The following is a 12,143-nucleotide window of genomic DNA, read 5'->3' on the forward strand; positions in this document are numbered from 1 at the left end:
TGTTTGCCTTCTGATTAAATTTTATATAGGTATGAAACTGTACTGAAATGAGAATGAAGCAGAGGTTTGTCATCCATTTAAAACAAGAACCATAAAGCCATCCTATCTCTAGGCTTTGAAATTAGCTTTCCGTCAACTTATTAAAAGTCTTGAAATAGGAAACAGTGTATGAATAGACCCATGAATATGATGAAGCACAAAAGGGCCAAAGTTATGAAAACATAGAAATAATTTGTCAGAGCAAGTTGTGGGGATCAGGACCATAGTTCCTGGGCACACCAAGATCCATGTGCATAACATGGCTTGCAAAAACAATGTTCTTCTTCCTAATTTGGTGAGTAGTGACGGGGTTCTTTAACGCTCACCAGCAGTCCTCTAAGGTGCAACTATTGGTCTCTCCCTGCCCAGATGGGTGAAGAGTAACAAAAATGTTAAGTCACATGGAGACAATTAGTCCAATGGACCAAGGAACCATGAAGGCATCAGTCTACAGCCCTGAGATCAGGAGAATTAAAAGGTGCTCAACTACTACTAGCAATTGCTCTGAAAAGAGTCACCTTGGAAACTCCAGGAGAGAGTGGGAGAAAAATGTAGAACAGAACTGACCACCCTAAAAGGGACCAGGCTTACAGGTCAGATGGATGCTGGTGCAACCCCCATGACTATGGCCCTTCGCCAGCCTACAGGTCTGGAACTGAACTCACCCACATGTTAGACACGTCAATCATTCAAGTTCAAAGCGCAGCATTTGCCCAAGGACAAAGTTCAGAGAGTTAGAAATGAAGGAGGCAAAAAAAAAAAAAAAACAACAACAAGCAGGAATTACAGAGAAGACATGGAATTAACATTGAGGAGATCGCAATGCATGCATCGAATCAAAATGTGTATAAATTGTTGAATGTAAAACTATGATGTGCTCTGTAAATATTTACCTAATTCACAATGAGAAGTTCATGGGAAGAAAGATGTACAGACCAAGATGGAGGGTATTTCAAGAAACAATCAGTCATTTTACATGTTGATACTTGTGTTTCATAAAGTTTTCTGTGGTTCTTTAGAAATGTAAAAGAAAAAAGAAAAGAACGATGCAGTAGTGTGCTCTTTCTGTCGCAGTGCATTCTGCAGATTTGCCCCTCACTTTTTTGGGTTGAGACCCATATTACAAATGCCTGTTATTCGAGCCCTTAAACCTATTATTCTGGACACTAATCCTTTGAGGTCCAAGAGCCACCTTCCTGTTTTAGAACAGGACAAAGTTACATCAAGATAAATAGAGCAATGGTTTTGATTTGTAAGATGTCTAGACTTTACGAATGTCAAGTCTGGTATCTTCTAAGTTTAAGAGTTGTATGTTTTTATCATGAACGTTGACAACTGTGTACTCCCTTCTGTTTCTGATTTTCTCTTCACCTGTCCCTCCACAGACATGCCCAAGCCACCCAGTGAAGACCTGTTCCTCTTTCCCGATGAGTATAAGTCTTCCACACGGCACACGCGCTCTCTCCTGAAATCCCATAGAAATGAGGAACTGAATGTGGAGACGCTCGTGGTAGTGGACAAAAAGATGATGGATAGCCATGGCCATGAGAACATCACCACCTACGTCTTAACAATCCTCAACATGGTAGGATGATCCTTTTTGTCACCTGTGTGACCTGAAACCTTTCCCCCAGAAGCCATGGGGAATCCAGATGTGAAGTAGAATGTAAAATATCCTCATGGGAAAGGTGAAACACAGTGCACAGTGTGCTGCTGTATGAAATCTAGGAGAGTCAGTTCATCTTAGTTGGATTTGGATGCCTTCAAAAATGCCCACACAAAACTGGCTTCCCAGGGGGTCTGCTGGGCCTGTCCATTTAAGGCAGAGAGGTCAGGTCAGAAAGTTATGGTGACGTTTGGGTGGAGTCAAAAGGGGTCATCTTGATAGCTCTCCTCAGAGGACACAGGACCATCACTTGGCTAATTATGAAGAAATATTAAGAAAATTGAAAACTGCATCAGTGAGCAAAAGGCCAGGGGAGTTGTCCCTTGGGAATCTTTTCCATCCCGACATGGCACCTGCTCTTTCCTTGAGGGTAGCAAGCACTATCCCCTGAAATTCTTGTTGGGAAACTTTACCCCCTCCACACTCCGGGATTAAGCTTGCCTCTATGATTGTCTGTTTATTCCACAAACTCAAAAACTTTGGACACGAATGGGATTTCCGTTCCTCGAGGATGTCCAAACTGCCGTTTTAATGTGGTGTAAGGTGAAGAGCACAGAGTCTGGGGGAGGGTTAGAGAGAGAACTGACCATCACCCGTAGAAGTGAACTGAGTTTAGACAACCAGGGCCTTACTGTTCTTCCAAGCACAGTCCTTCAGACACCAAGCCTGTTACAAAACACTACTTCACATCTCTCTATTTTAGCTTAGCCAATGTTTCTATGACTTTGTATCAAGATTGTCTTACTTACCCTCCTGTGTACATTGTCATTGCCGTGCAGTGTTGAGTCCGTTCCAACTCACAGTCATCCCAGGCACTAAAGAACAATTGCTGAAAAGCGACATCAGCGGGGTGATTTTTGTGGGAGCAGATTGCTAAACGCTTCTCCCACAGAATGGCTGGAGGGTTTACAATGCAGACTTTTCAGCTAGTACCTGAGTATTATATAGATAAAGATATAATATATAACAAGTTACTATTATATATCATATGTTTTATCATATCCAACATTATATGTACTACACTTACCAGATGCTCCATGGGAGAAATACAGGACTTTGTACTCCCTGAAAGAATTACTATCTCAGACACGCACAGGGGCAGTTCTCCCCCATTCTCTAGGATTGCTGTAAGTGAGCATTAACTCAATGACAGTGTGTTTGGCATTGGGGTAGAGTTCAATAAGTGGAACAAATGGTTTGCTCTCTGCTAGTGAGCAAGTGTTGACGGGTCAAATCCACCAACTGTGGCTAAGGGAGGAAGAGCTGATAATCTATTGTAATGAAAGATGACCAACGAGAAAGCCTTTTCTTTGGATCCTTTCTGCTCTATGAAACATGGGGTCCCCCTGAGCTAGAATGGAAATATCAGCAATGGGGTTGGTTTGGTTTTAGTAACACAGACACTGAAGCTTGTCTCTGCTGTTTCTGGGGTCCCTCATCAGTATATACAGTCATCCTCAAGAGTAAACATCCAGCGTTCTTCTAACGTGGACACTTATGAGCATGGACACCTCGGGATCCTGTCATTGGTGACCCTGGTCCTCCAAAGAAATGTCTAGATTTTGCGTTCATGCCCCCTGGATAAGAAGCCACCCGCTGGTAGCTATCTATCCCTGCACTGTCTGTGGAGCACTGGGAGCGCTTTAGTGTGGTGTCATCACCATCACTAAATAAACAAAAGATTCGCTTCAACCGCGGGATTCCACACCGACTGACAGGCTTTGGCAGAGCCACCAACTCTGGGAGCTGACCTGGAATTCCCTGTGCTTTTTTCAGGTATCTGCGTTATTCAAAGATGGAACCATAGGAGGAAATATCAACATTGCAATTGTTGGGCTGATTCTTCTGGAAGAAGAACAGGTATGGTATCTTGGCAGAAGCAGCTTTTTAGATAGATAGATAGATAGATAGATAGATAGATAGATAGATAGATAGATAGATAGATAGATAGATAGAAAATGCAAATGGAATGAATGTATTTCTGTTTCCTTTGAGGCCACTTCAGGAACATTTATAGCTAATGGATTGGGAGGAGAGGTGTGCACCAGGGTTGTAACCTGCCACCATACTAACTTAATCTGAACGTTTAGCCGATAGTCCAGGAAATTGGCATACACAATGAAGACGTCTTCAGGATTGGAGGAGGCTCATCAACAACCTGTGACATGCAGAAGATACAACCTTGCTGACTGAAAGCAAGGAGGAGCAGGAGCACTTGCTGTTGAAGATCAAAAGAATGCAGCCTTCAGGATGGATTCCACATTCCACATAAAGGAAACAAAAATCTTCACAACCAAGCCAGTTAATAATAATTTCATGATAAAAGAAGAAAAGATGGCAGTTGTCCAGCATTTCCTTTGGCTTGAGTCCACAATCAATGCCACGGCAAGCAGCAGTCAAGAAATTAAACTGCACCTCGCATATGGTACATCTGCTGACAAAACAAAACACTGCATTCACTGCCATTGCGTTGCCTCCGACGCATAGCGACCGTACAGGACTTAAGAGAACTGCTCCTCCCAGTCTCTGAGGCTGTGCCTCTTCCAGGGAGCACAAAGCCTCATCATCGTTATCCTGAGGAGTGGTTGGTCGGTTCACGCTGCTAACCATGCAGCGAACGGCCCCACATGTAACCCAGTATGCCACAGGGCCCAGGGGCTTCCGCTCCAGATCTCGTTTAAGTATTACAAATCAAGAATGTCCCTTTGAAGACTAAGGTGAACCTCATCCAAGAATGGTATTTTTAATTATTTCATATGCCTGGGCAACCAGGAAACTGAATAAGAAAGACTTATAAAGATTTGATGCTTTACATCTCAGCGTTACTGAAGAATCTTTTACATAAGACAGACTGTCAGAAGAATGAACGGTTTTGAATGGGAAGAACCCACTGACTGATTCACAGCCATCGAGTCAATTCTGACTCATGGAGACACTGTGTAAGTTTCAGGGGCTTTTGTTTATCTTTTTGGGAGAGAAGACAGCCTCATCTTTGTCCCACAGAGCTGTTGGTGAGCCAGAACTGCTGACTTAGTGGTTAGCAGGCAAACATCTTGGGAGAAACATATCCCAAAATTAGAAGCAAGGATGGTAAGACCTCACCTAATATACTTTGGACATGTTGTCAGGAGGCACCAGTTCCTGTGGCAGACTGTCGTGGTTGGTCCAGCACAGGGTCAGCAGAATGGAAGAAGACCCTCCATGAGAGATTGACACAGTGGCTGCAACCAGGGATCAAACACAGCAATGATTGGGAGGAGGTACAGGACCAGACGGTGTTTGGTTTTGCTTTATTGTACAGAGTCGGTATTCATTGGAACCAATCAGAGAGCACCAAAAAACAACACATCAATGTCATGGGTGCATTCCTAGTGGCTTTAAAGGTTGTTTGTTTGTTTGTTTGTTTTTTGGCACTTTGTGTTTTTCCATGCGAGAATAGTGATGAATACTTTCTTTCTTTCTTGGCTTATAAGAAAGTCAATAAACTAAATGAGCTTGTCTAAATAGGGTTGGAAGATACAAAGAATGGAGTGTTCAAAAAGTATCTTAACCTCCTGAGCTTTTAGATGGAATCCAGCCCTTTCTGTCTCTTGCTACAAGTCTAAACATTGTAAGACTATAACTCTAGAAGCTAAGTTGTAGGTATACTTAATATTGTTTCTACCCTATCCCTTCCCATGACCCCATCACATTAACCATCACCACCTCCGTTCATAGTAGAAATGCAGGAATGTTGGGCTCATTTTGGTGCAGATAAATGCAACTTATACAGAATCACGGTACGAGTACGTAAAAGAATCCCCATTTGTCTACATTCTAGAACCTCTCTATGGAAGCACCCATGGTTCAGTGCAAGAACTCTCACCTTTCATGGTTGTGTTAGTCCGGGTAGACTAGAGAAACAAATTCATAGAGACTCATATGTATATAAGAAAGAGCTTTATATACAAGAATAATTGAATATTGAGAAAACATCCCAGCCCAGATCAAGTCCATATATCTGATATTAGCCCATATCCCAATATCAATCTATAAAATCCTCTCAGACTCATGAAACACATGCAATGATGCTGAATGCAGGAAGATCACAGGCCAGTTGGTTGGAAGTCTTGTGGATCCAGTGGCATTATAAGCATCTCAGTGCTAGCAGGGGTCTCCAAGTGGTTCTTCAGCTCCTAGGTTCTTCAGTGTATCACCATGTGGCCATGTGTCTTGTCCATAGAGCATCTCTCAGGCAGTGAGCAGAAAGAGTGTCTCCCACCTCCAAGGAGGAAATATCGGAGTTCCCAGAATCCTCAGGGAAGGCCATGCCCACACAGAGGGCTCATTGGCTATGACCTGATTGACAGACCAGACTCCACCCCTTCACTCTTAATCCTCTTAAGTCCCCAGTTGACACCAGATTATGTAACTACCACAATGGTCAAGATGTGGGTTTGAGTTCGGGCCCAGGCACCCCTTGCATAGCCATCACCTGCCTTTCTCTGGAAGCTCATGTATAGTCTGGGTCCTGAACACTTCATCCGAGTGTACAGACTAACTTGGATGAGGAAACCCATTCTGCTGACCTCCTTCCAAAATTAGCCAATAAGACGATTAGACCATTTTTCTATGGGAACCTGACTCGAGAGGATCTACCTACATCAGCAACTCCTCGGTTACCAATGTATATGCCCATGCACATCCCTGTTAGAAGTAGTGAGAGAGAGGCAAGGTCTCTCAGTACAGGCGCTCCCTTCGGTTCTATTGGAAGGTGACCCCGACTTGATACAGGAGAGCGTGTCTCAGCCCCAGGATTCCAAATTCATGTCTACTCTTAGCTGGGTCTCCTCTAAGTCATCATTTTCTTATTTGTAAAATCAAAATTTTGGAGCTGACATGAGAAATCCCTTCTTCAGACTGTAAATTCTGAAAGATGCGGCCTTTTCCCCCGGGCAAGATGGGCGCACTCTTGGAGGGCTCTATGTCCACCCTCAGCACTCAGGGAAGATCCAAACTCATGGTCTTTTGTGTGTGGCTGGGGGAGGTGTTGGTGTTGAATGGCCATCTCAGGTGACAGGTTAATTATTCCTTGTACTAAAGCATTTTCACCTTGGAACCCGTCCAAGCTGCCAAGAATGAGTAGGGTTATCGTTTGATCATACACCTGTGTTCACTGTAATGAATACAATTTTCCTGGAAACCGCTAGCTGAAGAATGTCAGACATGCCTCCGTGTTTATGCTCAGCATTTCATTAGGTATATGGGGCTCTCTGGAAAAGTGAAATAAACATTTAAGGAGGAAACGTATTCAGACAAGGGGATATAATTTTTAACACAATACTCTAGTCTCACAAGTTTTCAAGAAGTTGATGCCTTAAAATCAAGATTTTCCCTTGATTTGTTTTTTCCCCTCAGACCACTCTCAGGACAATATCGCATACTTACGAATAAAGCTCACTGCACCTATCCTGCTATAGAACGCGTTCTTGCCACCTTAGAGGCTTTACTTCAAGTCTTCTTATTCTGAAACTCACAGTTTTCCAGTGCAGTTGATAAAACCTAAACAAACAAACAAAAAACCCCAACACACTGCCAACGAGCCCATTCCAACTCCTAAGTCAATGCCAACCCTATAGGGCAGAGAAGAACTGCCCCTGCAGGTTTCAGAAGCTTGAAGGGTTTATGGGAGCAGAAGGACTCATCTTTCTCCCCTAGAGTGCCTGGTGGGTTTGAACCGCTGACTTTGTGGTTAGGACTTCATTGTGGAGCCCACTATGTCCCCAGCATTCCTACAGTCCTCTAATAGAACTTGTCAAATCTAAGTAAGGTTGGGTGTCTTCTGTAAAGCTTCTTTCTAGATTTAGTCTCTGTCTTGCACAAAGCTTCCCAATTAGCCCGCCTCTTGGCATACGTTTGTTGCCTTCTAGGAAACTACTTCACTCTACTCATGATAATAAACATGAAGACAATTGTTGTTGTTGTTGTTGTTGTTAGGCGCCATTGAATCTGTGCCAACTTATGGTTTATGCACAGCAATCCTTTGCACAATAACCCTATGCACCAAAGAAAGAAACACTACCCAGCCTTACGCCATGCTCACAATGGTTCCTCTGCCTGAACCCATTGCTGCAGCCACTGTGTCAACCCATCTCCTTGAAGGCCCTCCTCTCTTTTGCTGACCCTCCACTTTACCAAGCATGATGTCCTTCTCCAGGGAATGGTCTCTCCTGAGAACATGTCCAATTATGCACTGGAAACTCCCATAGGCAGATTTGGTTCTGAAATGAGCACCTTACTCGTTAGGGGTGGTTTCTGTTTACCACACAGCTCTGGGGATACAATGGGTGACGCCTTGTCCATCAGCTGCTCCACTGGAGGAATGTTCCTTGCTCCCGTAAAGCTTTACAGTCTGAGAAGCCCACAGGGGATCTTCGACTCTAGTGTCGAGAGTCTCTCTGGATTGGAACTGACTCCATGATAGTGAATGTGCAACGCCAGATCTAAATGATCCTGTTGTCTTGTGTAATGTTGTGAAATATTTCATAGACCTCGAAGCCAATAAAAAGGAGCATTTACAGAAGGCATCTTCCCTGAGGTCACAGAAACTATTTTGCAAGATTTGCTCGGATTTCAATGCATCCTTTTTTCTTGTTTATCTAAATGGGCCTGATGAACCAGAGACATGTCAAATATATACTTTGAAAATACTTTTATTGGGGGATCTTACATCTCTTATCACAATCCATACATTCGTCCAGTGTGTCAAGCACATTTGCACATATGCTGCCATTATTATTTTCAAAGCATTCTCTTCCCACTAGAGCCCCTAATATCGACTCCCCACTTCTTCCCCCTCCCTCCCTGCCCAACCTCCTTCAGGAGCCCTTGATAAGTTGTAGATTATTTTTTCCATATCTTACATCCTCCTCCATTGCCTCCCCCAGTTTTACATTATTCATCCTCTGGAACAAATTTTTTGTGGAGAACTAAAGACATGAATGTAACCATCTCTACTGTATCCATACGGGTTGATAATATCCCCAGTTTGGGGTTTGTCAAGCACCCTGATTGGTGTATTTCACATCCTAGCTGGTGATAGTTTGCTGTGATGACAATACTAATGGAAACTGCATGATTCAATGTTTTCTTCCTTTATCATGGGGCTCTTGGTCTCTTGCTTAGCCAGGGCTCCTGCTAAGTCACCATGCCGATCACACCTTGAGTAGCTTCTGCCAGTGGCAGTCTGGACTGATGGGGAAAGATGGGACTCGCCATGACCATGCCATCTTGCTCACTGGTCTGGATATATGCTCCTGGAAGAATGAGCCCTGCGATACTCTAGGTATGTGCCTTCAGTAGGGTTTGAAGAACGTGGATATGTTGATCAGTTCCTCGGGAATAGGATATCGAGAATATCCAGGTTGCTTTTATATCCATACAGGGCAGTCACTGTTGAGCATAATCATGAAGAATGGACTTGCTTCCATATGCCAACATCTGTTGAAGACGAAAGTGTTTATGGGTCATCACTTGGGATTATTTAAAAAGAAAAAGTCCCTTATGGGATCAGAACCCTTATAGATTAGGTCTTCTTTTAGACGAACAACTGGTTTCTTCCATTTTGTCTTCTATTTGTGTGAATGGGGAGATTCGGTTGAAGGATATGTCACTGGGGCAGAAAGAGTATATTTGTAAATATTAGTAGCAATATTATTACAATATTACACTATTATACTTCCCCTCTTCTCATTTCCCCATTAAGATTCTAAATTTTAGCAGCGATTGTGGATGTGTCCGGGGCTAGGTATATCTCTGTGGCACCCCTTGGTTATTTTCCCAAAAACCCACTGCCATTGAGTCAGTCCCCACTCTGAGTGGTATTTTAGGACAGTGTAGAACCAGGCTACAGAGTTTCCTAGAATATAAATCTTTAGAGGAGCAGACAACCTCATCTTTTTCATGAGGAGCTGCTGGTGGATTAGAACCACTAACTTTCCGGGTAGAAGCCCAACAATTAACCCATTGTGCCACCAGATGTCATAGTGAAGGTGGCTATAGCTCAAAGGTAGAGCATTTGACTGGACACCCCTGGGCATTATCTCTAATGCTCCATGAATCCAGGGATGCCCCATTTCCTCTCAAAGATGATTCAGTTTAATAGGATCTTTCTACTCCCATAAGGAATTACAGGCTCAGACACCCATAGGGGCCTATCCTTCCAACCTGTCCTCTGGGGTCGCTATGAGTTGGCATCAACTCGATGGCAGTGAGTTTTGAGAGTTTGAGAGTCCATTAATTTGAACTTCACTCAGCCTTTTAAAAGGGTGGGTAGTGAAACATGTTAAAAGTGGAAGGCTGCATTTCAAATCTACCCAGAGACACCTGGGAAGAAAACCTGCTGATCTACTTTCAACTGATCACAGCCATTGGAAATTCTACAGAACACTTCTGTTCTGTAATGTGTGGGTTGGAATTGATTCAAGGGCAACCTCTCTGTTTGGTCTCGAGAACCCTGATACCTGCCTCCACCTGCAATAAACCCAGTCTTCCTTGTGCCCCATTGACAACCTGTGACAAGCCCATCACAGAGACTCCTGAATCACCTCTCATGTGACAGAGAGCCCTGTGGGCTCTGGGAATCGACTTTTCCTTCAAAATTAGTTGGTGTGCTTCACAGGGTTGTCCAAGGCTTCCTGCCTCATATTTCCCCCTGTGAGATGGGAACCTATCTTCTCTACAAGATCTAAAGCAAGCATACATCTTTTTCATTGTATTCTTCTGATCCCCTACCCTGCAGGATTTGCACCCATAAGTGGGATGTGCAGCAAATATCGCAGCTGTACCATTAACGAAGACACAGGGCTTGGATTGGCCTTCACCATCGCCCACGAGTCTGGACACAAGTAAGCTCCTCTCCACCCTAGCATGAAGCCTTTTCCTCATTGAAGCTTCACTATGTCAGCTCTCCAGTCAGTAAGTCAGGTCTGGGGAGGGAATTGGCATGCCTTCAGAGATGATGTCATGAACAACCAACAACACTGTCTCTTAGGTCCTGCATGCTGCTTATGCTGGAGCCCCGTGTCCTGGGTGTGTTGGGTGTGCACCCCGCTGGCACACCTTGTGTTCTTCTCCTGTGGTCCTGCTTTCACACGCACTACAGTTGAGCACAGTTCCCAACTGCTCCTCCGTCCTGGGATAGGAACTTCGTCCTGTGCACTGGTGTGATTCGCTGTTGGCACCTATCAGGGGCTCCATTAGCTGACAAAGTTGGCCAGTAACCAGCCCTGCCATGTGTTAAATGTTGTTGCTCAAATTTTCCTAAACACTTTGATTTTAGAATAATTTGTAGAGATGCTGCTTCTGGTTTCATGTTCTATGTAGAGTTTGGGGAATTGGGTCCTAAGAGAGAGCAGTTCTAGTAGAGTTGGTTACAGGTCCCACTAGTGGCTCCTAGGTTGTGGGTTTGAGATGAAAGCCAGACCTCAAGATAAGGGAACCTGGGACTCAGAACAGATTGGCCAAGCTACCACACAGGGAGTCCGGGTGGCAAACCCATTCAGCGCTCCTCTGACAACTGAAAGGTGAGTGGTTTGACCCAGTCCTGGGGCAGGACATCATGCGTGGTAACATGGAGGGGCAGCAAAAGAGAGTGAAGCCCTGGACACAGCGCTGCACCGATGGGCTCAAGCATAGGATTGATCGTGAGGAGGGCACAGACCAAGCAGTGTTCCATTCTGTCGTGCACATGGTCGCCAGGAGTCAGAACTGACTGGATGACTGAACAACAGCAATCAGTTTTGCTGGAGAAAAGGCCCACTGACCTGTGCAGCCTTGAAACCCCACAGGGCTGCTCCTCGGTCAAGGAGGGCCGCGGAGGCAGCCTTGACTTAGTGGCATAAAACAAAAGCAGCAGTGCCATGCGGGCAGCCCTGGGGAGTGACGGCATGCCCTCGGCCCCGTCTTTGCCCAGAAAAGGCTTATGTTCACTTCTGTAGGGTGGCAAAGGATTTTACTTATTTATAAAACCATTCATCTTTGGTAAGGCCCCTCCGCCTGACACGTCTGTCAGGCACCTGGCTTGGAAGCGCCTTCCGCTGAGACACAAAAGAGAGGCCCCGCCAGCCAGGAATGTGCGGTGTCTTTCTGCAGGTGCCTGATTCTCAGAGGCCCGTGGCAGCACCCGTATGTTTCCCCGGCTCTGTTGCAATCACCCTGGAAAGGTCTCCTGGAGAAAATGCAACCAGGAAAGCATTTTTCCCAGTCTCTTTTAGGCTAAAGGAAAACAAAGGCAGTGCTTTGCGCGTGTAGTGCTGACCTCTCCATGGACCCCTATGAGAAAGTGGACTGAGGTCAGAAACTTGGGTCACCCGGACTCATTCAGAGATCAGTATATGAAACATGTTTGGACATGTATGCTCAAATGGATGTGTGCCCATGCGTATGCCCAGGTGGGGTA

At 44.7% G+C, this 12,143-nt stretch overlaps 1 protein-coding gene across 1 annotated transcript in view; it reads left to right on the forward strand.

Annotated features, from left to right (window-relative positions):
- Nucleotides 1-12,143, forward strand: part of ADAMTS16 (ADAM metallopeptidase with thrombospondin type 1 motif 16) — a 212,872-nt gene that overhangs the window by 56,497 nt on the left and 144,232 nt on the right. The window contains exons 5-8 of the mRNA XM_004698400.2: nucleotides 1,425-1,624; nucleotides 3,482-3,565; nucleotides 8,870-9,029; nucleotides 10,485-10,590. Coding sequence (XP_004698457.2) covers nucleotides 1,425-1,624; nucleotides 3,482-3,565; nucleotides 8,870-9,029; nucleotides 10,485-10,590 — 550 coding nt within the window. The remainder of the gene's footprint in view (nucleotides 1-1,424; nucleotides 1,625-3,481; nucleotides 3,566-8,869; nucleotides 9,030-10,484; nucleotides 10,591-12,143) is intronic.

The sequence above is a fragment of the Echinops telfairi genome, unplaced genomic scaffold (assembly GCF_000313985.2).
Source record: "Echinops telfairi isolate 266 unplaced genomic scaffold, ASM31398v2 ScPeMD7_7469;HRSCAF=8507_1, whole genome shotgun sequence".
Classification (NCBI taxonomy): domain Eukaryota; kingdom Metazoa; phylum Chordata; class Mammalia; order Afrosoricida; family Tenrecidae; genus Echinops; species Echinops telfairi.